The 17,591-nt window shown below is 39.5% G+C and overlaps 1 protein-coding gene across 8 annotated transcripts in view; it reads left to right on the forward strand.

Moving 5' to 3' along the window:
• The window catches only part of CHL1 (cell adhesion molecule L1 like), a 141,734-nt gene that overhangs the window by 113,572 nt on the left and 10,571 nt on the right, over positions 1 to 17,591 (forward strand). For all 8 annotated transcript variants that reach the window (XM_069866246.1, XM_069866251.1, XM_069866252.1 and 5 more), the window contains 9 exons: positions 578 to 702; positions 3,384 to 3,485; positions 3,696 to 3,893; positions 4,745 to 4,815; positions 7,212 to 7,434; positions 10,027 to 10,142; positions 10,310 to 10,514; positions 10,749 to 10,871; positions 12,177 to 12,356. In XM_069866246.1, the coding sequence (XP_069722347.1) occupies positions 578 to 702; positions 3,384 to 3,485; positions 3,696 to 3,893; positions 4,745 to 4,815; positions 7,212 to 7,434; positions 10,027 to 10,142; positions 10,310 to 10,514; positions 10,749 to 10,871; positions 12,177 to 12,356 (1,343 nt within the window). The remainder of the gene's footprint in view (positions 1 to 577; positions 703 to 3,383; positions 3,486 to 3,695; positions 3,894 to 4,744; positions 4,816 to 7,211; positions 7,435 to 10,026; positions 10,143 to 10,309; positions 10,515 to 10,748; positions 10,872 to 12,176; positions 12,357 to 17,591) is intronic.

Below are 17,591 nucleotides of genomic sequence, written 5' to 3' on the forward strand. Positions count from 1 at the left end.
TATTAATTACCACAGAAGAGAGATGGTTTCCTAAATATGGCAGTGCTGGAGAGGCTGATGATCCTGCTGAGGCCACGTAGTGTGGGAAATAGTGCCAAGCAAATGCTATGTCTGTAACGGAGCCCAGAGGTCTGGGTTAATGCCAGCTTCCCCTGGTCCGTTGGACATTGCATAAGTGGGATGGGCGTGCTCACTTTTACTCAACGCTTTCAAAAATTTGAACACAAAGCCCATGTATTTGCCTCATTAATAATGTGCCAAAATCCTGTGTTTCAGACATAGCTGATACGTATCCATGTGGGGCTTTTCATACCAAGAGAGACATGCCAACTTCCAACCGTGGAGGCTAAATTGCCACAAAATACAAATAATAGCCTACAGCACAGTGTATAATTCAACTACAATTACATTTTAAAATAATAGTCCTAACATGCAATTATGTTCTTCAAAATGTCCTATTACCAAGCTATTTCATGAACAGATTTTCAGAGAACAAAGGTGTCCATCTGTCACATGCTTATCTCATAGGTTTTTCTTTTGTTTATTTGTATTAACTTTTTATTCTTTTGCACCATAGGATAATTCTGGACAGGGATACACTGTTCATATCAAGCGTGACGCTGGAGGATCAAGGATTTTACACATGTGTGGCTAGTACTTCGCTGGACAGCGTCACAGCCAAATCTCAGTTAGTTGTTCTTGGTAAGAGGGTAATTTCCTGGTGTGCAAGCAGCTCTGAGCAGTACCTAATACCATTGCAGCACTTTTGCTTGTTTGTTTCTTTGGCCCATTTCAGTCACAGAATCTCAATAACCCAGTTTCATGTAGGTGCAATGTATCTCTCACCTATTAACCTCAGTTGTCTTATCCTTGTATCTCCTGGAATGTGAATGCTGACACAAGCATTTCATTTATATTTAATCACCATTTGTTATACTTAGGATGAGGCAGCCTTTTTTATACAGTTCAGGAGTAGCCCACAGTGGCTGTAAGAACTTGCCTAAGTTGGAAGATGTAATAGAATATTAGGAATGGCTTTGCTTCTGCTTGGAAATCCTTGGTCAGTCCTTCACCTCACTTTACTAGAGATTTGCACAAGAATTACCATTTGGACTATGTTTTTAAGAAGGTGCAAGGCCAGTGTTTGAATGTCCATCTCCTCTGAAGATTAGTGAAAGTTAAACACTTGAAAGGATTAATCATCTCTGTGAATCTGAGCATAAATTATTGTCCAGTGGCAAACAGCAGGTTCATAGCAGAGAAGTATCTTGACCATAGAGTCTGAATCTTGTGAAGATCCTTATAACCTGCCTCCTTTCCTGAAGGATCATTTGAAATTAATGGAGTGAACTTGTAGAGTGATGTGCAGTCCTTTGCACATGTACCTAAGGGCACCAACCAATAGTTAAGATACTATTTTGCAGACAAGTTTGCATAATTTTAATTTCATGAAATTTGGCTTAGTTTTACTTTTATATTTATTTCTGATAGCTGTTGAAACATGCATTAAGACAGTCTGACCGTCAAGATGTTTTTACTTTCTTTAAATGAATTGTATTTTCAGTAAATAGTAAATTAAGGAGATACAGTTCACATTATTTATGTTACTCTGTTTTTTAGTGCTGTATAATTCACAATGTTTTTAGACTATTTGTTATATTATTTATGAAAATTTCATGAAACACTTTATTCCCTTTGAAAAAGGTGATTTGCACAACAGTGTTGTGCTATATTTTCCTTATTCATTTCATATAAGGAATATCTTGGTGGGTTAACAATGTCTGTTATTTTTCAAATGAAAAATTCAGTCTTCTTTTGCAATGAAAGACTCATGCGATCGCTGAAGAACTAAATATGACACAAATGGAGACATCAGAATGTGGGCAACTGAAAGCAAAAGAAATATTCAGTTAGAATTCTTCTAAGTATTTGTTCTATAATTAATGAACAAGCAGAGGGGTGAGTATCTTTAAAAACGCCATTGCCATCTTTAAACTAATACACTGAATTTTAATGTCAAATATGCTCCAAGAATAGAACAGCAAAACGCCTGTAGATTAAACTGTGCTTTCTTGATTTTTCCCAAGTACAACAAAAACAAGGGAAATAAATACAAAAAACTAAACCAAAAAAAGCCTCAGTCCAAATATAAAGTTTTAAGGTCCCATCCAACCTGGCCTTGATCACTTCTATGGATGGGGCATCCACAACTTCTCTGGGCAACCTGTTCCAACATCAGGACAGGAGGAGATCAAAGACCTGAAGCTGTGCAATCTCGTTTCCTTGGTCTGTACATTTTCTAGATTTTGGAATACTGGCCCTGTGTTCAAAGAGGTGGAGCGTGTATGTGTGAGTTTGGAAGGATGAGGGCCCGTATCAGCCCCCTACAGTGAGAAATTACTCTTTTACATCAGGCTCTGTACATTTCAGTTACCAAACTAATCCAGTGCAACCAGACTGCAAATTGTCAAAACACGCCATATGGAAGATAAACATCTGTCAGTCTGAATCACCTAAATTTGGAAGCATTCATTCAATTACAGGCAGTCTGGCAAACAACCCATGCCACAGATCACCTCTTCTGCCCCTGAAACTGTTGAGAAGCTGGGTGGTGTTGCAGACACGTCCCCCCCTTGCTGTCTTCCAGGACTGTGAGAGGGCACAGCCTATTTTAATTGTTCTGGTTTGCAGTTTTTCAAGGATCGACTCCAGCCCTGGTTAAGGGGCAGGAACCATGTCCTTGAAAAGTGAGCTCTGACAGGAGCAGGGCGTAGTCTAGTGCTCAGGGCTCATATAGTCCCACTCTTGTCCTGGGGAGGTGCAGTGCCGTTATCATACCAACCACCACCAGATCTGACTCTGATGCATTCTCTGGACAGCATTAGTTGAACTGGCAGGTAATGAATTATCTTGTTTCCTTTTCATATAGATCCCCATAATGAATGTTATCCTTAAACTCTAAAAGGCCAAGTTCGATAACTGTCAGAGCTGAGTCACCTTCTACCACTCTGGTTTGCACCAGAGTAAATCCAAGTGATGCTAATATAACTTTCTCCTAAAAGCAGTGTCAATACCTATTAATGATTAAATAGATCTTATTGTTGATCTGCAAAGAAAAATCTGTTGCTGCCAGCACAGTAATAAGAGTAGATGGAAATGAACTCAAGAAGGGATATTGCATTTAAAAGGGAGACAGCAGGACTAGAAGGTTTAGCTTGGTTTTCTGTAATAAAAAGGATCTTTAAAAGCAATTCCCACTTTGCTAATTTTGTCCATTTTGTAATCACTTTCTTCACTGAACTTGCTGTTCCAGTCCTTTGGAAAATGCCAGGACAAACAGAAATAGCTTGCTGTTCTCCTGACACTTCTTCATTATTTCTCAGATGTTCCTGATCCACCAGAAGATCTTCAGCTTTCAGAAAATCAAAACAGAAATGTTCGGCTATCCTGGAAAGCTGGGGCTAGTCATAACAGCCCTATTAATGGTATGAGGGATTTTAGTAGCATCATCTTGCACTGTTTAGCATTGTGGCATGTCATGGCTGTTAGGAGAAACAAACCGTGCTCACAGCCATACTTAATTGTTTTTATTATGACTGTTAATTTGTTGTAAGTTCATTTCCATCCTTGCTATTTATAATCTGCTTATGCAGGCTCTGCCTTTTTTCTTTTATTTCATTTCTTTTCGTACTTAGAGTCAATTATAGAGTTTGAAGAGGACCGGTGGGAGCCAGGGAGGTGGCAAGAGCTAACCCGAGCCTTGGGGAATGACACCACAGCCCTTTTGTCACTGGCCCCGTATATGAATTACCAGTTTCGTGTTGTATCTGTGAACGCCGTGGGAAGGAGCCAGCCTAGTAAACCGTCACTGCGCTATGCAACACCTCCAGCTGGTAAACACTGCCATCTAGTTTTCTGAATATTAATAGTGTTTTGCTGGGAATGACAATGCCCTCCTGTGCTTCAGAGGGGTGTAAAGAGGTCAGGGTCACTTGTGCTGCTTTTGCTGCTCAGTGGCAGCCCAGGGATGCCAAAGTGAGGAGTCTACGCTGCTGTGGTTAGCAAGGTGTTCCCTACCAAGGTACTGACAGCACACAGCTTTACTAGGTCCTGCTGATTTTGCAGCTTTAAAGCTTGTTGCAACCCTTTAAAGACAAGAAGTTGCTGGAGAGTTTTTTTGAGGTTTCTGGGGAGCCTTTCAGCAGCACAAAGTTTGTCAAAAATCTCCATTCGCAGTGCATTTCTCACTGTGATAGAAAATATTGTGTCCCTGAAAGTCATTTTGGAGACCAACTGTTCAGAACAACATTTGCATTCCCTGGCATTTCTCTTTCTTTATTTTCCCCTTTACTTTAATTTCAGGTCCTTCTTCAGCTTTTCAGCTGTGTACGTTGGACTAATGATATACCTTCTGTTTACTAATTCCCATAGGGAGAAAAATCTCTTCCTCTTAATTGCCCTACATCTGGTGCTTTGAAATCCAAAAGTCACAGTTTCATGTTAGCTAGTGGCTCCAAACTATAAGGGCACTTGGGAATCAAAACTGCAAAAACAATGGGTTTTTTCGGTCATAGCAGCTTTATTGATCCGAGCAATTAGTCTCATGGCTGGTTTTTTGTCTATATGCCTTTCAATTTCAGTAAACCAATACAAGAAAAGTTTTTTGCATCTGGTTTTTTCATTTAAATAAATGCAAATAAAACCTAGGATATACAAACTAACATCATTGCCTTTGTGGTTACAGCCCCAGACAAGAATCCAGAAAACATCCGAGTTGAAGCTTCTGAACCAAATGAAATGGTGATGAAGTGGGAGGTAAGGCAAATGTGTCCACCAGTGCTAGAGTATCAGAAGCAGGTTCTACCTTCAAGCAGCAGTTTCTAAAGCAGCATAGAATTTATCAGAATGCTGTTTTAATATAATTACTTTTAAAAACAAAGAACAGATCCCTTGACTTTAGCTCACCTTCCCCTACTTCTGTTTTTTTTAGGAAATATTAGCAAATTCCATAAGTAGGATCCGTGGTGGTCCTGAAGTCAAAGATAAAGTTGTTATTGACTTAAATGTATTCTGGATCTCCTCTCTTAGTTTTATTTTGATTAAAAAGTCAATTTTTTACATTTAACTTTGCAGGTTATTAAGAAATATGAAAGTCCTAAAAAGCACAGTGATAATCCTCCAGAGTATGCTCTTCTTTTGTGCATCTTGCATATCAGAAAATGTTTAAAATAATCGTGGTCTCACCTTGTTCTGCAGGAGGAATAGCCAGGGCCAGGGAGGGGTTGGTTTATGCATAGCTTCTGCCCCTCCAGCCTGGATGTTTAAAAATCATGCAGAGCACTTGGCCAAGAGAACATGAGCTTGAATTTTTACATTGAGAATTAAAAGAGTGTAGATAAAGCTCCTAAGCATGTGTGTCAAGGGAATTCTGTAAAAGTCTTGAGGGTGGTTTCCAGTCTTCAAATTCCCTGGCTTTTAAGCTTACAGCTTCTGTGCCAACAGTTTAGAGAGATATAAATTCCTCCATTTAACACAAATTTGAACAACTGTGGAAGGAAGCATATTTTTTGTGGCTGGAATTAAACACAATTTACATGAGATTTACTTCTCAATCTGCTGCTCACAGCAAAGAACAATAAATGTTTCCCCAGTGTGAATTCATGGTTTAGGCTATAGTTACAGCAAAAGGAGATAGCCCTCTAGATCTGTTGGATCTGAATGGGAATTTTTGCTCTGTAACACAGCCCAAGGTCAGGGAAGACTGTCTTGCTTCATGGAAGGAATGCAGAGTGGTAGTTAGCAGCATGAGCGGGAAATGCTGCTACAGCCAATGCTTTGTTGAATAGTAAACAAGTGCTTCCCCTCACCCGGAAGCCTGTAATCCACTGCTCAGACAGGGCAAAAGTGGAAGTGAAAACTGAGGGTGAAGGGAGAGAATAGGATAGACAGGCTTTATTAAATCTTGTTGAATCATTTAAATGTTGTAAACAGGATATTCGTTTATTTATAATGTTCCCGATATACTTTTCAGAGGAAGTGCTAGGCACTGAACATGCTGTTTCTGGCAGACAAAGGCTGCAAAACGATGTTAATCTGCCTACTTTGGATTAAGGGACCAGATGAGCATTAGTGACTAGGTTTCCAGCCAAGGATTTGCAGCATTAAGAGAGATCAAAACAAGAGTCAAGCAGTGCTGCAGTTTAACTCTAAATGAGAAGTTACTTTTGTGTAGCAATTTTTTACTTCTTCAGTTTCTCTTGCAAATCTCCTTCCCTGGGATCTTTGCCATGGCAGTGATTCTTTCAGTGGTGCCTGTTGGAAAGCTACCCAGTCTACCACCTCATTGGTCGCAGTCATCCCAAAGGTCCTCAGACCCTCAAAGCAAACAAATGGGAACTTTTGGAGGTCCTCAAAACCTCGGTGCCCCCCATGCAGTTGTCAAGCAGGTTGATTGCTTTCAGTCAATATTATTTCATTTCAGACCTCTGTGTGCAGCTTGGATATTATCAATTATTATATATTTAATATGTACAATATATAATTTAAGTATTATTAAGTCGGCTATGTGGTGGAAAGTACCCACAGCTGGACTGAAATAACCCTGATCACGGTAGTGCAGGTGGCCAGTTAACTTTGTCTCATGACAAACCATTGTTATATGTGCTCTAATATTTTATAAATCGATATTAATTAGATGGGAACCATGCTGTGATGAATTCTTCAGCTAATCGGTAAAAAAGAGTAGCACAGCAGTTGCACATTAAATGTCTAGGCATAGTTTCAAGCATTTTTTGCATATTTAGAACAACACAGATTTTAGCTGTACTAAAAGGCACACACAGCCTTATGCCAAAGTATGCATTTTAGCTGTGGTAAAAGGCATGTGGTTTTACATCACACAAGAAAACAAAGAAAACCTGTGACACAATGAAAATTGATGTATGTAGGATGCAGAAATATGTCTACTCGTAATTAACTGGTTTTAATCCAGCTGTTCTCTACCTTTCACTCAGCTTTCTTTTAAAGTCACAACATTTTTCTTCATTGTCTTAGAAATTAGCATGAGTGGAAAGTTAAGGCTTTCTTTTTTCCTTCCTTTCTTTCCCAATGTTATTACACTCTCCAAAATTATTCCCTACCCCCACCCCCAGCTGCCGTTTCATGATTACTGCAACAAAGGTAGACAAGATCTCTTTTAACTTCTTCTGCAGCCATTGAAACCTGTGGAGAGGAATGGGCCAGGGCTGGAGTACAAAGTTAGCTGGCGGCAGCGGGGAGTCGAAGCAGACTGGAACGAGGAGATGGTGAAGAAGCATTCTCTGACTCTGCGAAACACCCCCACCTTCGTACCTTACGAGATCAAAGTCCAAGCGGTAAATAATTTAGGATGCGGTCCTGAACCAAACATTACCATTGGATACTCAGGAGAGGATGGTAAGTAGTAGAATATTTCATGTAAAAATATGCTATGTGTGGTGGTTTTGAGATGCAAAATGATCAAATATGAAGTGATAGATTAGGCAGCCCTTGGCCAAAACTGTTTAAATGCCAGTGCTCAGCGTGATGGGCTGTGTGAAACAGATATAACTAATGCTGGGGCTTTGGATGCCAGCTTGCTGTAGTCTGAAGGGTTTTTTGGAAAGGTCACTTGCACTTTCATTAATCTCACTTACCAGCTTAATCTGAATACTTGTTTGAAGGCCACAGTCCATAGAAAGTCTATGAACTGTAGCAGTCATTGTGTTGTACTTGGTGGGGAAAATACCTTTTCTTTGTCTGGAGCCTGATTTAACAGTTTAGTGCTGTCAGAAGTTAAGTACTCTGTCAATTAAGTGCAAACATTCAGGTGCTGGGCACTGTAAGTGAATTTATAGATGATCCCACATTAGTGTGTGTTCCATATGTTACCTTGTCCATTAAGTCCTTGAAGAATGGGTCCTTTTGTTGAGCCTGGGTTTCTGTCCAGTGGCTTTCCATGGCTCCCTGGTGGCACAGCCTCTTCTCAAGCCTCCTTATGTCTCTGAAGAAGTGTTCTTCCACCTTGAGGCTTTGCTTTGAGTCTACTCCGATGCCAAGCCTCCTCCCCAGGGATTCTCCGTGCCTACTCACCTCTGCTTTTGTTCTCTGACTGGCCCACAGTGCATCATCTGGGTCAGATCAAAGAGAGAGGCTTTCTCCTCTTGCCACTCATTTTCACACGATGGATACCTTGGGCTGTTCTGAAATTACAGCGAGCACTTATCATACACACCTTTTGCACACACTCTTTGAGCAACAGCTTCATGGTGGGCTTAATTAATCATGTCCTATTAGGAGAGGTGAACATACAGAAAGGTTGTCCTGCTAATAGAATTAATGCTGGTGCCACATGGGATGCCAGCCCCACTACATCCATGGGACACTGGATAATGTCACTGCTGAGCCCACCCCAACATCTCTGAATATCAGCTGGTCCCCTTTGATGTTTACTGCATGACTAGAGAAGATATTTGGAGGACTGGAAATGTATCCAGCTGCAGTAAAGAAATGCCAAAGCCTCACTTTAGGAAGCAATCCAGTTAAGCACTAACACCACCAAAACCGAAAGAATCTTTTTTGTAGGAATTAAGGGTTTAAATCAGCAAGGGAGTAAAAGCATGGTGGCCTGCAAACGTGGAGTGCCAAGCTTCCCTGATCCCAAATACTAATGCTTATTGCATTTGCAAATGCTTAGCAGCAGGGTCTGGGAGCTGTTGGCAAAGAGGAGCCAGGAGGATCAGAGAATGGTCCACGTATCAAATCTGCAAATTACTTTTATTAGTTAAAGTCAGACAGTTTTCATCCCATGCAGAATCGGAAGTCTCTAAGTTCTTTTCATAAGAATGAAGTAAACTGAAAGTTTGAGTGGCCTCTCAAAACTCTACAGTGGCTTAATCGACTAAGACAAGCATATGTTTTGCTGCTTATTCAAATGACCAGACAGCCATGTCTTTGGTTTAACCCACCACATCCTGCAGCAGTCCCTGCCCAGCAGCAGTAGTACAGATGCTGCTGCTCCCACCTCTCCACTTGCTGCAGCTTCTTGCAGAAACTGCTGTGGAGTATCATGACCCATGGTAAGCGATATAAAACAGACAGTGTAGTTACTGTGATAACCACAGATATAAAAAAGTGTTACCAGTTTTACAGAGGGAAACAAATTCTGAGGTGGCCTCTCTAGAGCACTCCTCTCATTGAGTGAGTACACAGAGATCTGCATTGTCAACCCAGAATGGACCAGTTTTATGTTTACAACCTGCAGAGTGATTCATAATGTTTCACCAGCATGAGGTTTTGTTGCTGGGAATGGTCTTGATGCTGCTCAGGCAGGAGAATCCTCACTGCACACCCAGGGTGGGCGATGGGAAGGTTTGGTGGTGCATCTCCCCTCCCCAGTACAGCGTATGGCAAACAAGAGGGTGAATATGGAGAACAGACACAAAGACTCACAACAGCATGTTTGTTTTCTTTCTGTGTCTGTGATGGATTTAGTTTTGTATTTATCAGGGGAAAATCTTCCTTGCGATTCAGTTGTCAATGAATCAAGGCCTCTTTTTTTTTTTTTCAGGCACTGTAATAGCTCTCTGTGTCATGTAGTGATTAAAATCCTACTGTTTAATAAGCTTGGTTGTAAAACAAAATTTATTATAAAAAAACAACTTTATGACTGCCTTATTTAGTGCTGTGTTAACTTTTTTGGTTTTTTTTTAATTCTTCTCACTGCTGTAATATTTACTTGAAACAGGAAATCATAAATACTGGTTTAGAACTTCATATGTCCCAGTGCACCTGTATTTCAGCCCTCAGAAGAAAGCCCTGATATGGCAAAATAACGTTTATTGGCCCATTTTGCCCACTGGAAGCAGGTGGAATGGCTTTTTTCTTGCCTACAGTAAGACTGCATGAACTCCCACAGCTTGAGCTGGAAAGCTAAGCCATGTAGCTGTGAACAGTGTGAAACTGAGCTCTTGTAAGTGTCTTTAATATGCAGCACTTTTGTTTTTACAGTTCCAGATGCTGCTCCTTCCGGCGTATCAGTGGATGTTGTGAACAGCACACTAGTCAAAGTCTTCTGGTTTGGAATACCAAGGGACAGAGTTCGTGGACATTTAAGAGGCTATAAGGTTACAAATTTCTCTTTAAATTATTGCATACAGTTGAATAAGCTATTAAGTGATTCCTATATCAAGGACAGGTTGCATTCTCTTATTTCTGGGAAGATGAGAGAAATCAATATCGTGTTCACCCCCATGTAACATAGTTTGTTATAGAAATACCAATCTCAATGCAGGTCAGTTGGTGGAAAACAAAAAGCATGCTGGATGGAAAAAGACATCACCCAGAGAAACACATCCTAACATTTGTAGGAGACAGAAACTATGGGATGATTCCTGGTCTAGAGCCCTTCAGTGAATTCCACTTAACTGTTTTGGCTTACAATGCCAAAGGAGATGGACCGGAAAGCTCCCCTGTTGTGTTTGAAACTCCAGAAGGAGGTAAGACAGAGTGAGAATATGGGGTTGTGGGGCATAAATAGAAATAGTCCATGTAACAAGACAAGTTGATTTCCTCATTTCAAGTGATTTTAAAATCTCCAGTATTAATAAAACCTATCATTAGAAAGGGGAGGTGTAGGTGTTGAGCTAAACTATGTCCTCATTTAACAAGCATGAGTAGAGATAAACCTATTCAGTCTTCTCTGTAAGCTCCACTCTGCCTGTATCTTCCAGTCCCTGAACAACCACGTTTTCTAAGGATCCTGAACTTCGACAAGGATGCCGTCACTCTGTCATGGGGACTTCCCAAGAAAGCAAACGGCCACCTTACTGGCTACATTTTGCAATACCAGATGAGTATGTGTGCTTGTTATACTTTGATTTTAGAATTTAAGCATTATTAGTTTTTTAAAAAAGGGGAAAAAAGAAGAAAAAAAGGTTTGTATGTATGCAGTTATTTGAAACGCAGGCTGATGAGAAGGGCTGTTTCTGAGATCTCTGGAATCAAAACACTGTGTTTTGAACTGCAATGTGCACAAACCCTGCTAGAGGGCAGGCCAAAGCCACCTTCCAGAGCAAAAAGTTTTCCATGAGCTTTTATGATAAAAGCTTACATTGCTGCTACGTCCACATTAAATTATTTCATATTTGCAAATTATACCTAACATAGTAGTTAAGAAGACCATAAATTGTAGGTGCATTTTACTAAAGTGAAACTCATTCAATGCAAAATAATTTGTAATGAGAGCACTTTAGCTACATTTATTCAGACCTTCCACATGCTGCCAGCGAGTACCTCCTCCCTGTTGAATGCCTCAGCAGAAATGCAGAGAACTACCACCTGAGTCACATTATTGACTAATCACATTGAGAAACAACTAAATACCAGGGGTTTTTCTTTTGTGTCTATGAAAAAAATTGAGTAGCTGGGAAGAAACTTTGAGCAGATAACCTCAGGCAACATCCAATATTGGCCCTAGACTTCCATAACACCAGCTGTGGGATGTGGTGACTGTTCAGGCCATTTTATATGTTCTTTGAAGATGGAATAGGATTAGACTGTGCCCTATTTATTAAAAACAAACAAACAAAAAAAAAGCCAAAAAAAAAAACCAACCCATGGATTTTCACTTACCTCTGCTGATAACAGAACAGCCCAGTTGCCTTTGCAAGCAGAGGCTGGAGGCTGGATCTTCCATTTGTTTTCAATTACTGTGGGCAGACAGTGGATCTGTCTGTTTAGGCAGTTTGGGAGTGGCAACCCCTCTTTCAACTGTCAGCTGTGCCAAGGCAGAGCAGAGTAAAGCAGAACAGCCATCTGTTAACTTGCTGGCAAAAGTTTGCAGATGTTTGGAAGCAAAGCAAGAAGCAGTTCATATATATTAAATGATCTAGGAGACAGTAATTTTCCTCCCACTCAGTACGTGCATATCTAGAATCAGAGCTTTTTAAGAACAGTAATAGCTCACTGAGTAGTTGGGAGATTGACAGGGATGAGATAAATCCTATTTAAGTCCTTGGCAGGAAGGTGAGATATGCTTATTCAGGCTTCATCCTTCCTGCTTAGTGCAGAGTGCCTCCCTTGCAGAAGTGTTCATGACAAGTTTCATGTTCATAGCCTTTTGCTGCTGTATCTGACTCAACTGCCTTTTTCCTTTTCAGTAAATGAAACGCATGAAATCGGACCTCTGAACGACGTCAGCATAGCCAACCACTCCACTCTTAGCTGGAGGCTTTCAGATCTCAGCTCCAGTACCAAGTATAAATTCTATGTAAAGGCCTGTACAGTCAAAGGCTGCGGGAAGCCGGTCACAGAAGAAGGACTAACAATGGCTCAAGGGAGTAAGTTAATAGGCAATATGTTTTTATGAAGAGATGCTCTAACAATAATGGAAAATCTATTTGGAATATTCCAGGCTTGACATTTCCTTTGTAATTAGAGGAAATAAATTTGTTTTTCTTTCCATGAGAACAATCAATGAACTTTTTAACGTAGCCATGCAGCTCTTCAGAAAAGTAAAACTTATCTGTTTCATTTTGCTGTGCAGTACTTTGTTCCTGTTCCTACTGGTCAACTCTTTAAGCCATGCTAGAATAAGTGAATTGCATATAGTTAGAAACAGAAAATTGAAATCTAGATAATGAGTTCTCAACAATATTATAAAACCAAATTCTGCTCTTGCATGGGGATGATGGACTTCCTGCAACATTAGGGGCATGGAAAATCCAGATAAACATGAAGTTGACTGCAGTGCATTTGTTCCATTATTTTATTTTATTAATTTATCATAGACTGGAAGTGAGCATTTGTGTGCCACTTATTCCCTGTCCTAAAAAACTAATGTTCCATGATTTAAAGGAAAATCGCAGGCACTACGTGATAGCTCATCTTTCACATTCAGCTGAAATGAAATAAAATGTACTGTGCTCAGCAAGTCTGAAAACTCTACAGTACTGAGGAAGAAGTCCTTGCTATTAATCAGAAACCATTGCTGTGCACTTACCACAGGGAAGGAGAAAGAGAATGTGATAAGCAAAAGTGTCCTGGCTTCATCATTTTTAGCAATGATAACAGCCTGGAACAATATTGATATAAAAGAGAAAAATGGTCCTTGTTGCACAACATCCTATTGGATGTCCAATAGCTGCAGAATCCCTTCAATTACTGGTAGAACAAGTAAAAAAATATTTTAATCTCATCACATGCTATTTCAGGATCCAATCATGAGCTATCATCTATTTTCTCAAGCAGTGGAACTCCTCAGCTGTCTTGTGTCCTCCAGACTCATTGTAGTGTACAGGTACTAACATGGTAGTAACTATTAATCTGTCATCATGGTTTAAAATTTTTTCTTCATTAAGGAGAGTAAAAGATCCTTTTATTTAAAGCTAAAAACATACAATTTCACCTCCTTAGTTACGTTTTCTGGCCTGCATAGGGCAGCTAGAATAATGCTTTTTGGCCACTTCAAAGTCTAACACTTTGAATAACCTTGTCAGGTCTTATGAAGTACATCCCTGCCTGATACCCCTAAAAGGATGATAATGTTGCCATTCATTTTGTTCTCATTCTCTTCCTTTTATTCCTAAGATTTTGGTTTGGCAGTGGCAACAACTGATTCTGGTGAAATCCTTGTAAAGTAGAGGTACTATAATTAGTAAGAGCCAAAGGGGTCTAGTTCCATGATTAACATGTGCTCCTTGCTGGTTCTCAAGCCACCCTAAATTAGGATAGTGCATCTGTCACTGAGATGCCGTTAGAGTTTTGTGTCATTATTTGCTAAAATGCTCAGACATTTTTCAACTAATCATGATAGGTTTAAAAAAAATCACTCTTCAGGGACCTTCTTGAGGTTTTAAGCTGTGGTATGGGAAACAAGGCGATTGCTCAAAATTAAAACAATCTCTCTTTTTGAAGAAAGAGAGTGATTTCGAAAGTCAAAGTTTATCATTTAAAACGACCCACATAAATGACAGAACTAAAATGTGGTGCCCTCTGAAATGAAACTCTGAGAAACAGCACTCCAAGTTTCTTTGGGTTTTGATTCAGTGATTCTATATCCACTGTGTTCCAGTTTTAGTAATAAAAACATAAAGCTCTCATTGTTCATTTTAAGACTTTGAATAGCTTCCACTGCTGTAATATTGCCTTTGCAGGCTGTGCCATGGGTATTTCAGAATTTCATGATACATTCTGCCAGGAAAGTGGAGATGGTGATGTGAAAGCTGTGGATTCATTGATAAACTTGATCTGTATCACTGCTACTGCTTTCATTTATTTGCAGTTATCCCTGCTACTATAATCTGGAATCAGAAGGAAAGATCAATCTTTTTTGTTTGGGTTTTTTTCAATAAGTACATATATGAGTATACATGCATCATCACTAAAAAAAGTCTATGTAGGGAAAATTGTTGTGCTTTAAATGATGATTTTGTCAGCCTGTAATTTATATGCAACTCGTCTCCTGATGATGCATTTGCAGTGGCATGAATGACTGAATTTATCAAAAAAAGTTTCTCTCAATTAAATGAATGTATTCATGTAGATGTAAATCTCCTTGTAGAGATAAATACGTAGATCTTTCTCTTTCTCTACAATTGCAGCATCTTCCTCTGTGAATGAGCTGTTCAAATTCACCTTTCTGTCAGGAGTAACACGTTCCTTTGGGTTAGCAACAACCAAAAGGTCAATCAGTGCATGCTGACAGGAAAAGACCATCTCATGCTCACATCTCTGTTCCTTTATCCTTTTGTGGAGTACTGTCACATTCTGCCTCCTGTGCATATCCAGCAGCAGCAGAGGGAGAACCCTCTGCTCTACAGTACTGCCTCTGTCAGATGCGGCTGTTTCTGTGTAATTACTTAACAGAGGAAAAACCACGGTTTAATATTTGTCACTAAGATTTAACACAGGCCAACTGGAATTCATGAGAGATAGAGGTAGGCGATAATAAAAGCTTTCGTTTGTAGCATGGATGTTGTATGATCCAACACCACTGACATGCTTGGCTAATACAAAGTCAATGAAATAAAAGGCCTCTTTCTTATGAAAGATCTTAAACATAGCCAGAATAACTCAGATATGAAATTCTTTATTAGTTGTTGATAAAATACTGTGGACAATTCTGAAGAACCTGAGCCAAAATATATTTGCATTGTACTGCTAAATATGTAATAGTTTAATTTTTGTGGCTTTCTCTTGGTTTCATTCCACAGCAGAAGTTATACAGTCTTTAGAAAATGAGTTTTATCTCTAGCTTTCCATTTTGAGGTAATATTTCTTAAATGACATACAAACTAATTAACTTTCCCCTTGAAAATGTTGATTTCCAAATGATCATTAGCCCTCAGAAGCGTAACACAAAATTAAGTTCTTACATAAGTGGAAAAAATTAATTCGATATAGTAGTCCTTTAACACAAAGCTTCTTTTCATCCAGAGCTACCAGTGTTTCTGTAGGATTACTAAACATGTATTACACGTTAAGAATGATTACTGTGTGTCCAGAAATTCAAGCCTTAATGAAAAATTCATCCAGAGGAAGCTGTACAACTGTAGTTTTATTTTCCAGAGAAGTGAACAGAAGTTCACCAGTTTCTTTATATTTCTGTGGCAGTTGTCACACAACTCCCACGAGCTTTTTGAAAATCTTAGCTGGAGGGTACTAACCTTCATGACTCACCATAAGATGAGGAGAGTAACCAGTAGTTACAAAGTAGATGGTTTTAGTTCTCTGTTGCCAGGGCCATAGTGAAAAAGGAAAAATGCAGCTGCCTTAGCCACATGTAACCACTGGTACTGTTACCAGCAAAGCCCACAGATACACCCTATTTGCTCGCACTCAATAGAATCCAATCAAATCTTGGTGAGAAGTTTCTTCTTCTGTCATTTATGCCACTCCACTATGCTGCATTTTTTTTGGTCAGGAGACCTGTGGTTAGCAAGCCCTGTCGCTTATTGCAGGCAATGAAGTGTCCTGCCGGCCTGGGAGCTGCACACAGGCTGGGCTGAGAAAAGGAATATGTAGTATATTACTGTTTCAAACCCCTATCATTTTGAGCAAGAAAAATTGGCATGTCGAATATGAGGCACTAAATATATCAGTCTTGGAGTACTACGATTTCTGGTTGTTTGTCTTTGCAATTTTTTTTTTACTTTTTCCTCTTCTATGAGCCTGCCCCTGTGCAGCCAACATGGAGAGCTGATGAGAAGCAGCAAGAGATGAACAAGCTATATATAACCTGTCATCTTCTCTGAGCTCAGATTTCTCCTACAAATGACAATCAGTACAAATAGCTGATCACTAACTCACCTATAAATTCTTTTCAATAGACTTTACACACAGCAGGTTTAATAATCTCTATAGCTTAAAGTATCCCCAATTTAGTACAAATTACCTCCAGCACTAAAAAAATCCAGAATACGAAGGATACTCATGGTGCGTATTTATACACTTCTAAGAGCCAGGCAGTAGGGGAAACTAATGAAAGTTCAACTTTCTATTTATTGCAGCAGATGTATTTAGACAGGTATGGTTATAAATTAAGATGTTGCCCACAATTAGTATTTAGTTATTATTAGACTGCCAGATTTTTTATACAAGTATGTTTTATAACAGATGTGCTAACTTTTTGAGAACTAGCACACTTGTAAGTCTTTGGGGGCAATTTATATTGTTTTTCCCTTTATACCATAAGCTTCTATAAAAAATGTGTGTTCTGTTGTTCTCATAAATCTCAAAGCCCAGTAGGAATATTGTAAAATTGCAGTTCAGTGTTTAATGTTCATGCAAGTCCCATGGTATGGCTGATAAATAGTGGGGGAAGATGGGAAGTGCTGGTGATATGCCTTTATTACTAATGTTTCTTCTCCCTTACTGTAGATTAAAAACCTAACCCAACTGCTTTCAATTTTCTGAAACTAATTTCTGCAGCTCACTGACCTTTCAGTATGTTGAGCTTTTCCTTATCTATATATCTTTGCTTTTATTTTTCAGGAGGCTACACTGTTTTTTCTATTCCAACCACCAAACTTGCCCCAATTAGCAATGCTTTCTCCTCTGTAGGTACCATATTGAGTGTGTAACACATATCAGAAAGAAATCACATGGGAAGTAACCTCATAATCACCCATCACTGGACACCTGTACTGAGTTTTAAAGAAAAAAAAATTGTTTAGTGTTTGGGGATAGGTGATGTTAAACAGCCTAGAGAGCCCGTAGTAAATCCCAGTCCCAGATGAAGTTGGGCTCAAAGTCTGATTCCAGTATGTCCATTCCAGCCCAGTGCTGAATGGTGCACGAGGGCAGCAGCACAGCCAACAACCCGCAGGGGCTGATACAGCTGAACAATAACCTGACAGAAAAAGGGTTATTTTTCAACTGTATCGGTTTCCTCTTTCTGCTTCTGTAAAGAGCTGAGTGTTCAGAAAAAGAGGCTTACACAAGCTAGAAATAAACGGGTTACAGATAAGGACTGGTTAAGTTGGTTTAAGAAAATGTGCAATAAAACACGACTGTGGGCTACCATTGAGCTCTGGGTTAGGGATTTTTCTTACCAGGAATTCAGGAGAAATGCT

Source organism: Phaenicophaeus curvirostris, chromosome 11, assembly GCF_032191515.1.
Source record: "Phaenicophaeus curvirostris isolate KB17595 chromosome 11, BPBGC_Pcur_1.0, whole genome shotgun sequence".
Taxonomy (NCBI): Eukaryota; Metazoa; Chordata; class Aves; order Cuculiformes; family Cuculidae; genus Phaenicophaeus; species Phaenicophaeus curvirostris.